The 19293-nt window shown below is 35.6% G+C and overlaps 3 protein-coding genes across 6 annotated transcripts; all 3 read left to right on the plus strand.

The window, feature by feature from the left end:
* The first annotated feature begins 1469 nt into the window (after nt 1-1469).
* LOC105968792 (uncharacterized) lies at nt 1470-12419 on the plus strand. Of its 4 annotated transcripts, none has more exons than XM_088811619.1 (23): nt 1470-2425; nt 3179-3293; nt 3429-3529; nt 4297-4388; nt 5141-5276; nt 5378-5446; nt 5625-5726; nt 5847-5945; nt 6392-6502; nt 6964-7170; nt 7395-7502; nt 7851-7946; nt 8473-8529; nt 8952-9098; nt 9194-9253; nt 9359-9463; nt 9800-9961; nt 10368-10441; nt 10544-10667; nt 10752-10840; nt 10941-11061; nt 11163-11340; nt 11801-12419. In XM_088811619.1, the coding sequence occupies exons 1-22, from the start codon at nt 1709-1711 to the stop codon at nt 11313-11315; spliced, it is 3045 nt and encodes a 1014-aa protein (XP_088667745.1). In that variant the 5' UTR covers nt 1470-1708; the 3' UTR covers nt 11316-11340; nt 11801-12419. The 4 variants fall into 4 exon arrangements, with proteins under 4 accessions (XP_088667745.1, XP_012848915.2, XP_088667747.1 ...); XM_088811621.1 differs by having other exon boundaries at nt 1547-2807; XM_012993461.2 differs by lacking the exon at nt 11801-12419 and having other exon boundaries at nt 11163-11587.
* Nucleotides 11815-12419, plus strand: LOC105968492 (uncharacterized). The gene has a single exon (XM_012993126.2). The coding sequence runs from the start codon at nt 11815-11817 to the stop codon at nt 12280-12282; it is 468 nt and encodes a 155-aa protein (XP_012848580.1). The 3' UTR covers nt 12283-12419.
* Nucleotides 12420-15668: 3249 nt separating this feature from the next.
* Nucleotides 15669-17058, plus strand: LOC148766019 (uncharacterized). Its single transcript, XM_088811573.1, has one exon. It carries the CDS (start codon nt 15839-15841, stop codon nt 16793-16795), a length of 957 nt encoding a protein of 318 aa, XP_088667699.1. The 5' UTR covers nt 15669-15838; the 3' UTR covers nt 16796-17058.
* The last annotated feature ends 2235 nt before the right edge of the window (nt 17059-19293 follow it).

The following is a 19293-nucleotide window of genomic DNA, read 5'->3' on the forward strand; positions in this document are numbered from 1 at the left end:
TCGAAAATTACCAAATTCCAAACTCAACAATTTCACCATTTTCGACATCTACATGTCGAATTTGGATGAATTTTCGACATCAACCTGTCGAAAATTCATCCAAATTCGACATATACAGGTCGAAAATGGTGAACGAAGAACCGACCCACGAATCTCAAATCAATGCTCAAATCGACTGAAATCAGATGCACCCATTACTAATTAACGATCATTCTAACCTAAAACAACCAAATCCTAATTACCCATATCAAACAATCAAATCTTAAATAAATATTAAAGAAAAAAAAATCGAAACAACTATAACTTACTATTCGAAGACGACGACGGCGGCGGCTTTGGGCGACGTTGGGCGGCGTTCGGCGGTGTTTGGCGTCGGCGTCCGACGGCGGCGATGGTTGGAGCGGCGGCGGCGGCGTCGGGCGGCGTGGACGGAGGGAGGTGGACGGAGGGAGGTTTTTTGTGTTTGAATTTTTTTTTTCTTTTTTTTTATTTGGTTTTCAAATAGGTAATTTCAAAGAAAAATTGATGTAATTAGTATTTTGTATGAAAGGGTATTTTTGTACTTTTATTTTTATTTTGGTATTAAAGTAAGAAAAAACTTAAAAATATGTACTCAATTGTGGTTTTCAACTAGGTAGTATTCAACTAAGCAAAAATTAGTATTCAAAATAGTTGCCCCCTTATAAATATTTATTTATTATACTTAAAAATAGGAAGATTTATTTATTTTTAGTACGATTATGAGGATTAATCTTTGCTTCTATAATTTTCACAAATCGTAAAGCAAATATTAATACATTCATATTTCTGGTATATGTAATTATAAATTACTCAAAAAAAAAAAATTATAAATTATAAATTACAGCCACCTCCCATAAGGTCAAATTACGAAAAAAAATTCCTCATAATTAGATAACCATTATCTATGAATCTTCTTACACATCCACCATTGCAGTGTGAAATTTAGTGGAATTTTCTAAATTATATGAAATATTCTCAAATTTGTACCCATTTTATCACATTCAAGCTCCACATTTTGAGACAAGATAATCATAAGATATGTTTTTTGGTTTGTATATATCAGATTGTGGTGCATCAGAAATTGTAATTTTGCACAAATTAAGTACAGACTAGAGAATATTTCACATAATCTAGAAGATTATGTTAAATTCAACATCACAAAAATAGACGTGCAAGAAAATTTATACTTAAAAAATGTAGTTGTAATTATCCAAACACAAAGGGTTTTTTTCGTAATATGATCTTAACTAGGATGATTTTAATTTACCCTAATTATAAAAGGAAATACTTGGTATGTAGAAGATGTGACCGTTAAGTTTCACGGAGAAAAAGTGAATGCAACGTTAAACATGTGTTTAACTTGTGTAATTTTGGTAAGTCAGCCAACCCACGTACAGCTTAAGCTATTATATTACCGTTTAAGTTGCCTAATTAACACTCTTCTATTTAAGGTGATTAAACTATTAGTAATTTAATTATAATTTCCCCTACTTCAATTCTTCTCTCTCCGTATCTTAAAATCAGTGTACTTTCTGGCAAAAGCTCCCTTGCCCATACAAATCCCGTGCCCCCATGCTCCACCGTGCTCCGCCGCCGCAACACTCAATATCGTCTCCAACGAAGAATTGCCTCATGATTTCCACATTCACACGCACACGCTGTTGAACTCCGTCGTTTTTATCGCATAATGTCGGCGATTTCGGCCTCGCGCTTCAGCTTTGCCGTCGGATCATCCCGCCCCGCCGCTTCCTCCACTCGATCAACTCCCGACCTGCACCTTCCGTTCGCAACCTCGTTAAACCTCCAGACGAACCGATTTAACCCCGGTTTAAGATCTCTCAATTTCTTCTCTAACCCTCCACAAGCCTCGACCGCCAATGGCAATGTTGATATTTCTGCGGAGGGCTCCTCGGCTGCTGTTACATTCCTAAACGACGACGCGGCGGACGCAACCGTATTCATAATCCAAGCGAGAAATAGATTAGGGCTACTTCAAGTTATCACTCGAGTCTTCAAAGTCCTTGGTCTCACTATCGAACGAGCCACCATCGAGTTTGAAGCAGATTTCTTCATTAAGAAGTTCTATGTTACTAATTCAGAGGGCAAAAGGATTGAGAATCCTGAAAATCTGGAGAGAATTCAACATGCATTGATTGAAGCAATTGATGGTGGCGATGATACTCGCGGACAGGTGCAGGCTGGTGGAAGAGGGGTGGTGGTCAAGAAATTGGGGTTAGGGCTGGAATCCTCGGGGCAGAGCAGAGGTAAGGCGGAGAGGATGTTCAGACTGATGGATGAATTTTTGAAGAATGATCCAATGAGTCTGCAGAAGGATATCATTCATCATGTGGAGTTCACGGTGGCAAGGTCCAGGTTCAGTTTTGATGATTTCGAAGCATATCAGGTATGAATACGGCTCTAAGATAGTTTTCTTATATATTTATGAATAATTGTTGGATGTTTTGGTTGATTGCCTCAAGGTTAGTCTCGTATTGCTGATATGTGATTTTCAATTTTGGAATGTTTCCCCTTCTAGTGTATGGTTGACTGTAAGGGAAAAGGTAGACAAGGAGGTAGAGACTTCCCTTGAGTTACAATTCAAATTGATGTATATGTACTTGGAAAAAAGAGAATCCATCATGGTTGAATATATTAGCTCATTACCCATCAAACTTAGCCACATAGTTTGCTGCGACATGACTTTTATATGAGGAATGCTCGATGGGCCATGGCAATGAGTTTTGCTCTGTTGAAATGTGGATGTGTTTTGCTGGAGGATGAAATATGTATGTCTTCTGTTTAGTTTTCCTTTTGTTCTGTAATTTCTAGTAACTGTATGAGCAGACTTAGAAGCTATTTTTGTCTGAACGTTAGATGCATTATGTAGCCGTATTGCGCGCATGAAGCTTGGGCAGGGGTGTAGTGCACTTATCTCAAGGGCTTGAACTTTTATCTTATAGACATTTGGAAGCAATCCACTAGAAACGCATGTTTGAACCCTGGTATTATTTCCTCGGGTTGATTTGGGGGGTTGTTAGATGTACTTCACATTGTAGTCCATGACTTTTAGCTGACATCACATTTTTTAAAGCTTTTTGAGATTGTCTCACGAATATTGAACATTGGTGATTGATGTATATTGTGGATTTTTGTGCAGGCATTATCACATAGTGTAAGAGATCGCCTTATTGAGCGGTGGCATGACACTCACCAACATTTTAAGAAAAAGGATCCGAAGCGCCTATATTTCCTTTCACTTGAGTTTCTGATGGGTATTGGTCATCTATGTTCTGTGGCCTTTTTTGGTCTTGTCTAGATAATCATACCCCTGTCTAACTTACTCTTCTCTATTAGTATAACATATTCATTCACTTGGTTTTTTACAAAAACGCATAATATATCTCCAGGTCGCTCATTGTCCAACAGTGTCATAAACCTTGGGATTCGAGATGAGTACGCCGATGCTCTAGCCCAACTTGGATTTGAGTTTGAAGTTTTAGCTGAGCAGGTTAATAATATTCCCAACTCTCTTTTCTGATTACCAATCTTGCAGTATTTGTTACTGAGTAATTTTGCCCTTTAAAACTTATTGGAGCCGAAGAATTACCAGAATTGTATTTGTTGTTGTTTGATTTTGTTATCTTTACATGGATTTAGGACATAGTGTAAATTTATCTTTATGATATGATAAATATTGAAGAAATGATTTCATATTATTTTATGGTTTAGACTTTTTCACACCGAAATGTTAACTTCATCAGCCTCATTCCAGATGCCAGTCTATTGAGTATTGTTCGATTTAATGTTTGAAGAAACCAGTAATCAAACTATTTTTTGCAATAAAATGGGTGCCTATTTGAACTGGAATAGATTATGTTTTATTCCGCTTTCTTATCCAAAAGCAGTAGAAGAATATGCGCCTAAAATGAGCTGGAATATGCTGGTTGAAGCAAATACATGGACTAACTTGTCTTGGGTTAGATGTCAGGTACATTTAAGGATGAATATTTGCAATAAATTGGTTTGAGTACTTTTTATGCCAACTGTCTTTTTACAACTCTACTCCCTTTGTTTGAACTGTCTTTTCAAATGGTCATTTTTCCCGGAAATAACAAGTAATTTTAGTATATGATAGAACAACCGAATTTGGCATGGAGATCCCCAAACCTTTTATACCGAATTTGGTAGCTGAAGTTATATCTTATCCCTTTTTGGGGCATATGAATAGTCTAAGTTGTCCTATGCGGTCACTCATATATCCATTTTCATCCAAAGGAAGGAGATGCGGCCCTGGGTAATGGCGGCTTAGCTCGGCTTTCAGCCTGCCAAATGGATTCATTGGCAACACTGGATTATCCAGCAATGGGGTATGACATAATATATATTGAGTTACTTAGTCTTAGTTTGTCTCAATCTTATTTACATGCATGGCTAATGCGAACTTCTGTTTTCGTTGCTCATGATATCCAAGAATTTGAGATCTTCTGCAATTATTCTCCTCTAGGAAAAGTAATCTTTTCAACTTTATGTCTGCATATATTTTTTAACCTTTTGCAACGCAATGTTTGTTCAGCTGTGGTTCATGTAGTTCGAGGATGGAGTAGATCATCAACACTATTTGTTTTCCTTTCCTAATTTACTCCATGCGTTGATTTCTATCTGTTTCACGTAAGCAGGGTGTCTCATCATTTCACTTCCTTCATGGCTGCATCTTGTTTTGATCATGGGCTGTTTTTTTCTTTTTTGACAGCAGTTTATACTGCCTAGACTTCATTATATGTTCCATGGACATTAGGAAAGTAGGTGCCACTTGCCAGTCAAACCTCGAGTGCTCAATTTTGTTTATTGCTGAACTAGAAATGCCATTTTTCTAAATTGAGAAATTTATTCTGATTATGAAGTTATGCCTTGATCCTTAGCCATTACTTATTAATATTATTGATGATATGTAGCTTTCCCACTGAAGTTGTCGTTCAAGCCATAAGCATAAAATATATACATAGAAGTGACATTGCTAACTTGCTTAGTAGCTTAGTGAAAAGATGTACTTGCATTGAAGCCATATCTCTACAATTTCAGTGATATCTGGTACAATTTGACAATATCTCTGTATCTGCAGGTATGGGCTACGTTATCAGTATGGGTTATTCCGGCAAATTATTGTAGATGGTTATCAACATGAACAGCCAGATTTTTGGCTAAATTTCGGAAACCCTTGGGAAATAGAGAGGGTACAAGTATCATATTCTGTGAAGGTTTGGAAGTAATTCCTGTTCTCTATTGTTTTTTCAGTTTTTCTCTGTAGTGCTTTTTTTAAGATTAATGAGGCCACTTCTTAATATTCTTTATGGATAAGTTTTACGGGACAGTTGAAGAGAAAGCCTCAAATGGAGTAAAATACCATGTGTGGGTACCTGGAGAAACTGTGAGTATATGTTTCCTTTACGGTCCAAGTTTTGATAAATAATATATATCAGTGTTTCGTTCATATTTAAGAAACTTTATTATTGATTCCCCTCTCAGTCCTCTGTATATTGCATTACATTTATTTTCCTGAAATTTTTAACGGCTAGCCATTTCGGCTTTCTTGTGTTTGATGGTAGGTTGAAGCTGTTGCTTACGACAACCCAATACCTGGTTATGGAACACGGAATGCCATTAATCTTCGGCTATGGGCTGCTAAACCTAGTGGGCAATATGACCTGGTAACCTATACTTTGTTTTTCTGGTGATTACATCATATATGCTAATTGGTAATCTGCACACACTGAATGAATCTTTTTGGTCGATGCAAAACATTATCTTGCCATATGGAAAAATTACAGGAATCTTATAACACTGGAGACTACATAAATGCTGTAGTAAACAGACAGAAGGCGGAAATCATAAGCAATGTCCTCTACCCTGATGATCGTTCTTATCAGGTCAATTTGTTGGTTTACAAAAATATTTTTGATTGCTGAATGTTTTGTGTAATTATAGTGAACAATAGCCTTGTAAGATGTAAACTGGTTTGTAGAAGTTGAATACTTTGTTATTTCCTTTTCTCTTCATTTCCTTTTCATTGAGTTTATGCTTACTCCTATATGACTTCCAACCGTAAAGTTTATATAGATGTGGCCAGCTATTTCTAGCTTTTCTAAAACTAGCACTTTCTCTTCTGTCTTTATAGTGAACTGTGTTCAAATGTAAAATATTGGAATTGATTCTCCATTAGGTACACATCATACATTAGTCAACACCGGTGTCTATACTTTGTCAAAACCTGATTTAAATAGAATAAACCTAATTATGACCTTCTCATACCATCTCTGTTTGTACAGCTATAGCTGTCCTCAGTCCTCACTAATTACGATCCTCTTTTCTTCAGGGGAAGGAATTGCGACTAAAGCAGCAATACTTTTTTGTTTCAGCATCAACACAAGATATCATCAGGAGGTTTAAGGACGATCATGATAACTTTGACGAATTTCCAGATAAGGTTGTGAATCCTACATTTTCATTAATGATATGAAGTGTGCACCTGATATGCCATTCATTAGGCTAGCATGGTGATAAGTCGGTCATAATTGGTACAAACTTTACCTTCTGTTTGATGCATTTTGTCTTGTATTTCTGTGTGTGTTTTTTTCTTCTTCCCCCATACTCTCCTATTGATTTTAATGAGAAGTGGGAAATGATTTGTTATTCGAGTTTCCTCAGTGCGAATTGGTGGTAGAGTGGGATTAAATAAAAGTTAGTGCAAGTACTTAGACTGTTATTAACCAACACTATGATGCTGTAGTCAAGCTCCACATCCTTTTTTAATGATTTGGATGAGTTCAATTGTTGAGGTTTGGATAGTATATTTTGCTTTATTTTCTTATTTTGTTTTTTCCATTATGTTAATGAGAGTTCCTATCTGGAAGCTCAGATGAAGGTTCTTAAAAAGTGTATTTGCAGGTTGCTTTTCAAATAAATGAGACTCAGCCTTCACTTGCAATAGTTGAGGTAATGCGAGTGCTTATTGATGAAGAACGCTTAGCTTGGAAAAGAGCATGGGAGATTGTCTGTAAATTGTTTTCTTTCACAAGTCACTCAGTAAACCCTGAAGGACTCGAAAAAATTCCTGTTGATCTTCTGGGCAGTCTTCTCCCACGTCATTTACAAGTGAGTTTTCTATTTGCAGGAAATACATGATACGGGATTACATTTACTGCTCACATGCATAGATTAGAACCACCTTTTCTTCTCAGAATATAAGTTTCCATAAAAGAGAAAAAGAAAGACATGATACCGGATTACATTTACAGCAACATGCATAGATTATCAAAATGGAACACCGATCTTCTTTTGGTTGTTTATGAACTTTTTCTGAACATCTTTGATTTCAGATAATATATGATATAAATCATAATTTCATGGAAGAACTGAAAAAGAAGATTGGCCAGGACTACAGTAGACTTGACCAGATGTCAATTGTGGCGGAAGGTACCGTAAAGGTAACAAACACTATATGAGACCATTATGGTTTATTTGTAATTTGGAAATAATTTGATAGGCATAGATGGATAGGAAACCCTGTTCTATTGGACAGAGTCTGTAATTTCCTTATTCGTCAAGTTTCTGAAACTAGCCTGTCTGGTGAATAATTCCCAAGTTTATTGGTGATTGCCTACCAGTGTTTGTTTTCAGTTTCTAAAAATATTATTCATTTAATGCTTTCTATGTCCCATTGAAATGAATAATCACCCCAGGTGGTATTTATATTTTTATTTACTCTTCTATGGTTGTATCTCACGAATCTAAAACAACAGCTTAACACACAATCTTTTCCTTTTGGCTGACAGACTATTCGGATGGCAAACTTGTCAATCATCTGCAGTCACACTGTGAATGGCGTATCCAGATTACATTACGAATTACTCAAAACAAGAGTTTTCAAGGTAATCTAGAGAATGATATGCAAAATTTCCTTTGCTTTTTATTTGCCGCGACCTTCATGGTATAAAATAAGAATATTCTTTACGAGATTTACTGGTCATGTTCGTTCACTTCATTAACTGTTCCTAGTTGACCGAGTGTAACAAGCTCAATGATGAAATTTTACATCATATATTTTTTCTCATTAAAAATGTTATTATTATTATTATTATTTTCAATTTATGTGTAATAACGGGATGGAGGTACCCCTTTTGATGGGAAAGATTATAGGTACAAGTATTATCACTCTTGTCAGTACTTATGTGAGAGAGTGAGCAGAGTACTATTTATATTTTTTTGCTGAATGTTCAGTTCAAATTTCTAAGATGGTGAAAATATCAATTTAGAGTTTACCATGTAGTGTGTAACTAAAAGAAAGACATCTATCCATTTGCCATTAATAAATATTTTTTTCTTATACTTCCTAATGCATTTTGATTTTAGAAATGATTTCTTCCCGAGTGACATAGATCTTATTTCCCTTATCAGGAGTTCTATGACCTGTGGCCTCAGAAGTTCCAATACAAGACAAATGGAGTAACACAGGTATACTTCTAGATGGCACAATCATTCCCTTCTATAATGTGATTTATTTTTATTTTTATTTTTAAATTGCATGTATCAGAGGACCCCTTCTCAAGCTTTTTTAGATTTCTGAAATTGTCCTGAATCCATCCTTTCTTTGCTTCGTAACATTTTTTCTGCTTCTTATAATCTCGTCTGCTTTAGACTTCATTCGAGTTCACAACAAAATAAAATCTGACAAGACACATATAGATAACATATCCTGTTACTTATTATGTTTGCCTGGCCATGCAATCTGAAATAGAACATTGATTCCTTTTACAGTTCTTACACCACTCCCGTTCTAAAAAATAATTGATTTTTTTTTCACTTACTTATCTTATCGAGTGGAATATTTCTGATACATGGCGTGTTTTCACATTTCTGACATGTTTATTTATTAGCGGCGGTGGATAGTGGTGAGCAATCCTAGCTTGTGTTCTCTCATCTCAAAATGGCTTGGAACAGAAGAATGGATTCGTAATGTTGACCTCTTGGTAGGTCTACGAGAACATGCATCAAATCCTGTTCTACAACAAGAATGGAGAATGGTACCTACCACCTTTCACTGCTTTACTGTATACTCTTTAGTAAGACCAGATAGGTTCTTTTATGTTATACTCATGACCTATATATGTATGTGTAGGTGAAGAAAATAAATAAAATTAGGCTCGCAGAGTACATAGAAACTTTGACAGGAGTTGAGGTTTGTGGATATTATACTCTGGAGCGGTTAATTTTTTTTGTTCTACTAATTGCTTCAATATTTTTTTATAATATCATCTTCTCATGAATTGTATGTTGGCTGCAGGTCAGTTTAGATGCAATGTTTGACGTCCAGGTGAAGCGAATACATGAGTACAAAAGACAATTGTTGAATATACTGGGCATCATCCATCGGTACTACTGTATTAAGGTATCACATGTTTTATGACTTACCTTGAATCTTGAAACTTCAACTAAGGAATATGCAGTATGAGCTTGTTTTCTTGTCACCGACTATGAATTTCTAGTTTGTCCTCTGCTTGTTAAACTCTGCTTTTTGTGTAAGCAAAAAATGCAGCTCTCACAATTTCAAGTATTTTCGTGCTGCGTTTTCGAGTCATTCCAAATGTGATGAAATTGAAATCCACCACGATGACTCAAGAATTAACTAAAAGTCAACCTGAGAGATTATCTTAATTATATTTTCCGTGGGACCAAGATTGTGTTATTTATGGCATTCTACTCTGTCTACATGTGTTTGTCAAAGAATATGAATGAGAGTGACAGGAAGAAGGTTGTGCCTCGTGTTTGCATAATCGGAGGTAAAGCTGCTCCTGGTTACGAAATTGCCAAGAAGATCATCAAACTCTGTCATGCTGTGGCAGAAAAGGTCAACAACGATGCTGATGTTGGGGATCTCCTCAAACTGGTACGGGAAGAGCAACAAATGTTCTCCTTTGTTAATTTCTTAAGTGAATAAGAGATCTATTATATGTCATTTCTGTGTTTAATTCATCAACCAATAATAAGTTGCTTCTAAAAGAAACTAGCTAACGCAAATATGCAATCACAAAAGGGAGATATTTATATAGAAGGCATGATGCTACATAGTCTATTCATCTTGTGCATTTCTTCATGTATGTATGCATACACACATGCTAGATAGATGCATAACCTTCAATATTTCTAGTATCGGATGGGAAACATTACATATTTTCCTTGAGGTGCTCGACTAATTATCTTTTTAGGGAAGGAAGGTCGTACAGGAATTGTTGCCCCAAATCCCTGCTTTAAAGATCTTTCACTAGTAATTCACTTGATTGTTTCCGTTTCAGATTTTCATCCCAGATTACAATGTTTCTGTAGCTGAGATGGTTATCCCAGGCAGTGACCTTTCACAGCATATCAGGTCTGCCATCCTCGGTTCTTTCATGAATGGGAAGTCGTGGCTTTGTTCACTCACCAAATAATTTTGTTTTTGTTTTGTATTTTTCTTTATGGGCCCTTACAGCACCGCAGGGCACGAGGCATCAGGAACAAGCAGCATGAAATTTCTGATGAATGGGTGCTTACTATTAGCCACTGCAGATGGTTCAACAGTCGAAATCGCTGAAGAAGTAGGATCAGAGAACATGGTAATGCTAACAAAGTCAAATACACATATTTATATTCAATCATAGTCAATAAAACCTTACTGTTTATTCTCCTTCTGCCCCCAGTTTCTCTTTGGTGCTAAAGTACACGAGGTTCCACAATTACGAGAGAAAGCTACTTCTGAAGTCCCTATCCAGTTTGTTCGAGTCGTAAGGTATTATTATTATTACATTCTATATATACCATGGTTGTATAAACTCGATCGCATTTCTATCAACTTGTGAAAGAATTGCGATTATATATATTATTTGTAGAATGGTTCGAGATGGTTACTTTGGCTTCAAAGACTACTTCAAGTCGTTGTGCGACACTGTGGAAGACGGGAAAGACTTTTATCTGCTGGGGTCTGATTTTTCCAGTTATCTCGAGGCTCAGGTAAATTAATTGTTCAACAGCAATGGATGAAAGAGCATTATTATTATCATTATTTATTATTAACTAATTAATAGTAATATAATTTACTATTACTACCACAGGCAATGGCAGATAGAGAGTTTGTGAATGAAGAGAAATGGACAAAGATGAGTATTCTAAGCACAGCAGGTTCTGGAAGATTCAGCAGTGATAGAACTATGGATGAATATTCCAAACTATCCTGGGGAATCCAACCTTGCAAATGCCCCTTCTGAGACACACAACCAACCATCTTTTGCTGTAAGATGAATTCATACTTCAATTTTAGATTAAAATATGCTCTCCTTTTTTTTCTTTTTTATTTCTGCTCATTTTTATTTTTATTTTTCTCAATTAGTTTTTTATTTTATTTTATTTCCATTTATAATGCCATCTTCATATTAATGTGTATATTGTCAAGGATAATTAATTGCACATCAAATATTGAACAAAAATGATATATGTAGTAAAAAAACATAATAAAAATAGAGTAAATATTCTTTATTTATAATTTTACATACAATTTTAAGTCTAATTACTCATTTTTTTAATCAAAAGAAAATCGTGATAAATCACCCTAAATTGTTATTATATATATCATTATAAAAGAATTGAAATAGAAGGAATTTTAATTCTTAACCACTCTTTTGTATACGTCATCATCATGGTCATCAATTGTGATCTTTTATCCATCTACAATTATCACTTCTCCCACAAAAAGCAAACGAGAAGAAAATGGAGAACACAAGTTGGGAGCAAAAGGTAAACGCGTTGACCCACATCCTGACCAACCCAACCACCACCGCACCTCCCCTCCACTCTCAGCTATTCATAGCCACTCAAATCCCCTGCTATCTCCACTGGAACTACCCTCCACTCCTCTGCCACCACTCCGCCGCCTCATCTCCGCCGCCGCTCATGAGGTGGGCCTTGTTACAGTTCTTCAAAAGAGCTTCGAGATTGGGGCTGCCGGAGACCTCTTGGCGGTCGAAATGCCCATACCAACTGCCTCCGCCGCTGGTTTTAGCCGACGGGCTGAAGAAGGCGGAGTGGGGCGGAGAAGAGAGGAAAAAATACGTGCGGGAAAGACTGAGAAGGAAGAGGCTGGGCAGTAACGTTAATCCCTTGATTCCGATTGTTGTTCCCAATCTTTTGTTGCTCTCTCTTTTGTTTTGGGATCCCATTCCGTTTGACCATACCTGAATTCATTTATTATTCTTTATTTCTTCAGGGGAATTTTCACACGTGACTGTAATTTGAGCTGATTATGTTCATCTTTTTTCTGTTTTCTGGGTTCCATTTGTATATTAGCAGTTGGAAAGCATCATCATTTATCTCTCTCTTCTGTGTGGATGTATTAATTAATTAATTAATTGATTTTATTATATTAATTACCAATTATCAATTATATATATAATATGTTTAAAATTGGATAAAAAATCTAAATCTTATATATGCTCTGATTTGCTGAAATTTCGGGCCCAGATGGATTAATGAAAAAAAAATCCAGCCCATGAAACCCTTTTTCCCAACAACCCAAAAAGCTCAGGTGATCGGTCAAACCCTGAGAACTCCGCCTCTCTCCCAAACTCTACTTTCAGATCTTTTCCCCGTCGTTATGTTCTGGTCGTACCACCATATTGAATGGGGTCTTGGCATTTTCTGTTGACATTCCGTTTGATTGAGACAATCCTTCTTTTCCATCTATGTAACAAATTATTTTGTGAGAAAAAGTGTAGAACAAACTCATTTGAATCTCTTCATCGTTTCTTCAGATCTTTGTTCTTCGGTGTGCTAGTGAGATATTTAAATATTCAAATGTGTGGATAAATATTGTATACACTTCTGGAAGGAAGGATAACTGCCTAAGTGGACCTTTTTGTTGATGTTCATAGGTAGGGGACTCAGTTGAAAACAAACAAGCAACGCACATGGCCTCAGAGAAATGGATGTACAGTACACATTGAAGAATAAGTAGATAAATAAATAAATAAAAGTTAAATTCGTAATTTTATATATTGCTCCCTCTGTTCGACAATAATTGTCTCTTTTTTAAAATATTTTTGTTTCATATTATCTATCACTTTAGATTTACAATACTGCATTAAATGCATTTTTCCTGTTTTAACCTTATTAATGAAACTCTATTCATTAATTTTCTCTTATAAATTATTAAATATTAAATGTTGTTTTAGTCATTTTTATATGATTTTTCTAAATTGAAGATATATTTATTGAGTTTCTTAATATTTGTAAAAAGTGAAAAGTGACAATTATTTAGAAACGGAGGGAGTAATTAATATTATTTCTATATATATTTACTAGTTATTATTTATTTTATTATATATATATTTCGGAGTGGTTAAAAATGGAGGGAAACTAAATATGCTGTTTTGTGGACCTGCATGAAATTATTTGCACCCCGCTAATCGCGCAAGAATTTCGCGCTTAGCCCAAGAAAAGACATGGGTAAAGATGTTGACAAATTGAAAAGGTTGATTAGTCAAACCCTAATTTAACTAACTTAATCTGTGATTTAGAGAAACCACCTGCTTTCATTAATTCCCCCAATTCCCAAATTATTTAGCGTCATCAGCGCCGTACGATTTAGTAATTAAGATTATTATTATTGTGTTCAAAAGGTTGGATAAAATACATAGCTCCTATAATTTGGAAATTAAATTAATCAATTCCGTGATGTTTCATCCACGGTAAATATTTTCTTCTTAACTAAGCTGCAGAGGGGTGGTCCACCTAAGCGAAACTCTTAATGAGTCCGTTGGGTTAAATTCATGTTAAACAGTCGATAAGCTATCATGCTGATAAGTTATTGAGTCTTATTTTTAGAATTAATTTTTGAAGTGTTTGACTAATAAACTTATAAGTCAGTTTGTTTTTAAATTTTAAAAACTAATAAACTCTTAAACAACTTATAAGTTGTTTTTAACAGCTTGCAAACTTAGCCCGGCATCCATCGAATACCAATTTTTGGACTTTTTTCATTGTAGGAAATAGGAAAATAATAATGAATACAAGCCACATGCATCCTTAAAAGCATGAAAATAACATGGGAGGCTAGTAATAAGTAATAACGCCTAATTCAATAAGTGAACCACTTATTGATTCCCCATATTTCAATTTCAAATTAGTTGTCTATCAAAATAAAACAAGTGAGCCGCACAATGAATGAAAATATTGAATCTCACAATCTTCCTTGCAACAACGATTCTTTCCTATAGTTATATCAAGCATAAATAGGCAACCGAAAAAATTAAAAGCCATTGAATACTAATCATGAAGTGTGATAACTCCATCCTAGCAAACATTTAAAAATGGAGCCCATGAAATGAAAGTGAGTTTGGCATATATAAGATTTAGATTAGTCATGATTAACTAACTAATTGGATTTGTTTGATGTTTGGCATTCCAGTAACTTGTCGGTTTGACCCGTAAATATTATGTTATCATAGATTATCTTGTATTTTAGGTAGTTTTTTTGTTGGATGTCATGAGGCCCGATGCAATAATTAAGATTTCAATAGATTATATAATTTTATCTTGACAACCAAACAAGACATTAATGATTATTTGATCACCTGCCTAACGGATGGGGGCCTCCCTCATTTCAATTTTAGTAGTCTTTGCAAAAGCAAAAGAACCTCTTTTCCTTTTCTCAAAAAAAAAGAAAGAAAGATTATAATAATAACATATAAGTGATGATTTTAACTAAATGGTCTCGTTGAGTTCTTAATTAGTTTCAATAATATATATTCGATAAGCTACCAATCGTGTTCAGCTGGCTCAATTAAAACTTATTCGAACTCGACTCGATTGCTTATAAAACCTACCTCAAACACAACTTTAAAAATCCAATAAAAAAATCGAATAAACATAAACAAACATGTATTTAGCCCGAGTCGATTCATTCACACCCCATAATATGCAGATAGGCATGCAAATTGTGAATGAATATGGAGGAGGGGTCCCCCAACCCCATGAAACCTCCATAAGTGAAGAAAAGTTTGGTGCAAGGTTTAATTAATATTTTGAAGGGCACATGCTCTTTGTGCACTCAATGGTAGGACTATCATTTTTTCATGCCCCACCCACCCACCCACAATCCACGCATAATTAACCGGACCTCCCTCCGTTTTCTCCCCCCTTCCTACTTTTTCCTTCTTTTCCGTTTTTCCTTTTTTTTCTTCATCTATATGTGTGTGACCTTATTTATTGCATTCCATCTTCTAATTTAAATTAAATTAAATTAAAATTCTCAATTTTTATTTGCATCTTCTTTAATTTGTATTGCAAGTTGCAACAAAGTGAAGACAAATTGTGTACGAATTAAATACTTAAAAGATTAAATGATTTTGGTGTATGCTTGTATTTTACTTAATGAAAAGGCCATATAGTCGATGATTACATAAAAATTGAATTTATTAATGGCGCATAAAATATACTATATGGTAGCGAGTACAAACAAGCTCCCATCAACATACATACAAAATCCTAATTACAAAAAAAATAAAATTTAAAAAATAATGTCCCATATGTGAATGGGACCCACTCTTCACCTACACTACCACCACCATTTGCACCCCATAAGTTTGAAATATGTAGACACACACACACACACACACACACACACTAGCTGTGGTTGGCCATCTATATAAAAAGATAGAAAACCACAAGAAGTTCACTACACTAGACACACTACACACACACACTAAATAATCTCTCTATCTATATCCTTTTGAATATGGCTTCCTCAGCCAAGCAATTTTCTTTCTTCCTTCTTCTTACACTCTTTGCATTTGCTTCATTGCACCACACTCATGCAAGAGATAGCCAATTCTTCAACAAGATTCCCAGCACTACCTCCAAAACCGTCGTCGTTTCAAACAACAACAACAAAGAATCTCCGACCACTCAACAACCAGCTGAGCAAAACCCTAATTTCCTACCGGAAAACGAGAACGGCTACGGCCTCTACGGCCACGAATCCGGCCAACTCCCTCCTTCCGCCACCACCACCGGCGAACCATCCACCACCACCACCGCCACGACAGAATCCAAGCAGCCACTCCACAAGTACCTCCCAAAGAACTACAACCCCGTTGCTTACGTCACTCAGCCGGAATTAGACGTAACCGACAACAGCCCAACTTTAGCGGAGGAAAACAGTTACACAACAGACCCCGACACCATTAATAACAACAACAATTATTACAACGGCGAACAAAAATACTACAATGGCCAGCAAGAAACCGAAGAAACAGAGTATTACAGAAGCTACCCCACCACCACCGCCGCCACAAACAACAACAAGTACTACTACAACAACAACAACAACGCCGGCGGCGGGAGCAGCTTCAACAGCCAGCCGCAAGAGTACTACAGGGGCGGCAGCCGTGAGCGGCGCTCCAACAACAACGGCGGCGGTTTCCAGCCACAGGGACTGAGCGACACTAGGTCACTGGAAAACGGCAAGTACTATTATGACGTCAGCACCGAGAAGTACAGCACCAACCATCCGTACCAGAATCTCCGGGGATCGGTCCGGCCAAGAAATAACGATCAGTTGTACGGTAACAGAAATTATTACGAAAACAACAGCGAAAACAACGCCGGTGAGTTTAACCGCGAAAACGCCATGGGAGGATATCAGAACCAAGAAGATCAGTATCAATATGAAGAAGAAAACAACATGCCTTGAGATTTAAAAAAACAGTTTATTTACAGAAATGCCATTGATGATTATGGTTTCTTAAATTATGTTCAAGTGTTAGCAAAATGAAACTATAGATTTATTTATGTGCTCCTTTTTTTTTTTTTTTTTTTTTTTTCCTTTTTGTGTGTTCTCCGATCCACAGCTGCATACTTTGCAATATTGGAAGGACTGAAATATGGGCTTTTTTAATGTTGTTGTACTTTGCTTGTGTGATGTATTTTATATATAAATATATAATATTGAGTAAATTGTATATTAATTATTATATAATCTGAATTAACCTATCTCTAATTAAATAGGTCTATTTTAATTATATATATGTCATGGTTTATGTATATATATTATGTTGACTGGTGTGGTTAATTATGATCCCCAACACAACAACTCACCTACCAGAAAGTGTAATGATTTGATTGTTAAAAATGTAATTAAAGTAAATCTTGTCACAGATTGAGGGTTGATTGTTTGTACTCTTTTGTCCTTTGCAGTTTAATTTTATTCTTATGTTCATACTTTTTCTATGGGTAAAAAATTAAGATCACCCCTTAACGTAACATTGAATTACGAAAAAACCTCTCATATTTAGATAATTACAATCGCTCCTCAAATTAATTGGTTTAAAACTTTAAATCATGAAATTCAATAGACCAGCATTTGTGATAGCCACTTGTGAAAGGAGTAGTGCCCACTGTCCCAAGTTTGTCGATAATTTTGAAAACAATGGAAAGATCGTGAACATATTTAATGATACAAATCCAAAAGCCAAAAAGTGACAAATTCTTATTTTATTATTCTTGTATTTTCTTGCTCTAGAAAATTATAAAAAATATATATATATATATATTTAAAAATTAATAATAAAAGGTAGCATATTATTAATTAAAAGATGCCGGTCTAATTCTTCCGCAGATGACGGGACTCGCCAATCTTTATTTCACCTTTAAATTTGCCCAAACTTTTTTTTTTAGGTTAAACTTAATCTTCACGGTTCAAAGTCTTTATTGACTTTGATTTTTTTGAATATAAATAAAGCCTTGAATTCCTATGCAATATATGGGCTTTTGAGATCCTACACCGGGTGAAATACACCGGGTAGATCTTTACCATTAATATACACACAAACACACACACACCCACATTGGTGTGTGTAGATCAACGGTAAAAAATCACCCGGTGTAACCTTCACCGGGTGTAGGATAGATAAAACCCAATATATGTTTGCTTAGTTTTCCAGCATGCTTTAATTTTATTGTGTGCCCCCCAATCATATTTATTAAAAAATAAATTAAAGATAAAATAAAAGTGGGTAAAAAAGAAAGTAATGGGCAGTCCTACTGAATTTGTTGGAGGCCCATTTCAGCCCGGTCACGAGATTATGGGTCCAAAAGATGCAAAGGTGTAAATGTAAGGTAATAATTATGTTGGGGGTAAAATGGTAAAAACACTGTGACCACTAATGATAGCTTCCATCTTTGCCCACCTTGCGTAATTACTTTTACCCAGTACTGGTTAATTACTTTTAGCATAATTTGACTGTTGAATTACCATTTTAGTCACTGCCAGAAAAACAGAGTTGAAGTTTGGCAATTAGGTGATAACGTACATATGATAATTAAAGCTGCAAGTTGGATGAATGAACCGAATAATTTCGGTATATAATTAATTAATAAACTGGTGAACAAGTAACTATCCTCGTTAAAAAAAAGGCGATATAATATATATATGAATTGAAATTTAAAATGGCGTGTAATTGCGTCGTCGATAATGAATTAAAGAAAATTCTCGAAGTACCGATCGACAAGTAATAGTTATAAATAAAGAGGACTTAAGTCTTCCATGGGGGCCTGGCTACAGACTTTTCTATGTTCAACTACCAAGACTTCATGACGGACTTCGAATCAACGAACGACGCTACTTATAATTATAATTTAGTTTTTCGAATGATCGTAATTCTCGGGGTTTCTGCGTGCCAAGAATATTCATGGAGGTATTTATTTACTTTGGTCCATGATGAAATCGAGATATATACTTTCTATTGTATTGTGTATATCTTCGATTTTCGAATATTCATATGTCGAATTCTTACTTAGTAGTAATTAATTTGTGGCATGCATTATATTGTTTATTATTAGGGTAATGGTCAGATTATGAATGGATGGCCTCTTGGTCTAATTGGAGAGTTAATGAATTCAAGCTCTCATCAGCTGGTGGTGCCGCCGCCGCCACAGCCTCGCAACTCCGGCCTCCGCGGCCGTTCCTCAAGTTTCTCATCACTTTCATCCTCCAATCTTGATACCGAGGTGAAAATAGTACACAACATTCAAATTTGAAGTGTACTACTAGCTAGTTTGCTGTGTTGATAATATGTGTGTGTGTTGCAGTCAACGGCGTCGTTTTTCCCTGACCAAAGTGTAACTCTTGGCCGGCTAATTGGAATTGAACCGGTCTGTAAAGGAACCTCGTACTGCAGACAACATGAACCG

This window comes from Erythranthe guttata, chromosome 13, assembly GCF_056151865.1.
Source record: "Erythranthe guttata isolate IM_541 chromosome 13, IM_541, whole genome shotgun sequence".
Taxonomy (NCBI): domain Eukaryota; kingdom Viridiplantae; phylum Streptophyta; class Magnoliopsida; order Lamiales; family Phrymaceae; genus Erythranthe; species Erythranthe guttata.

Excerpts from the sequence above, each read along its gene's own strand:
- LOC105968792 (XM_088811619.1), top strand. The coding sequence starts at position 1,709 with ATGTCGGCGATTTCGGCCTCGCGCTTCAGCTTTGCCGTCGGATCATCC. Across the intron at positions 5,946-6,391 it reads CTGATGATCGTTCTTATCAG|GGGAAGGAATTGCGACTAAA; the intron begins GTCAATTTGTTG and ends TCTTTTCTTCAG. Across the intron at positions 9,464-9,799 it reads ATCGGTACTACTGTATTAAG|AATATGAATGAGAGTGACAG; the intron begins GTATCACATGTT and ends TGTTTGTCAAAG.
- LOC148766019 (XM_088811573.1), top strand. The coding sequence starts at position 15,839 with ATGGCTTCCTCAGCCAAGCAATTTTCTTTCTTCCTTCTTCTTACACTC.
- LOC105968492 (XM_012993126.2), top strand. The coding sequence starts at position 11,815 with ATGGAGAACACAAGTTGGGAGCAAAAGGTAAACGCGTTGACCCACATC.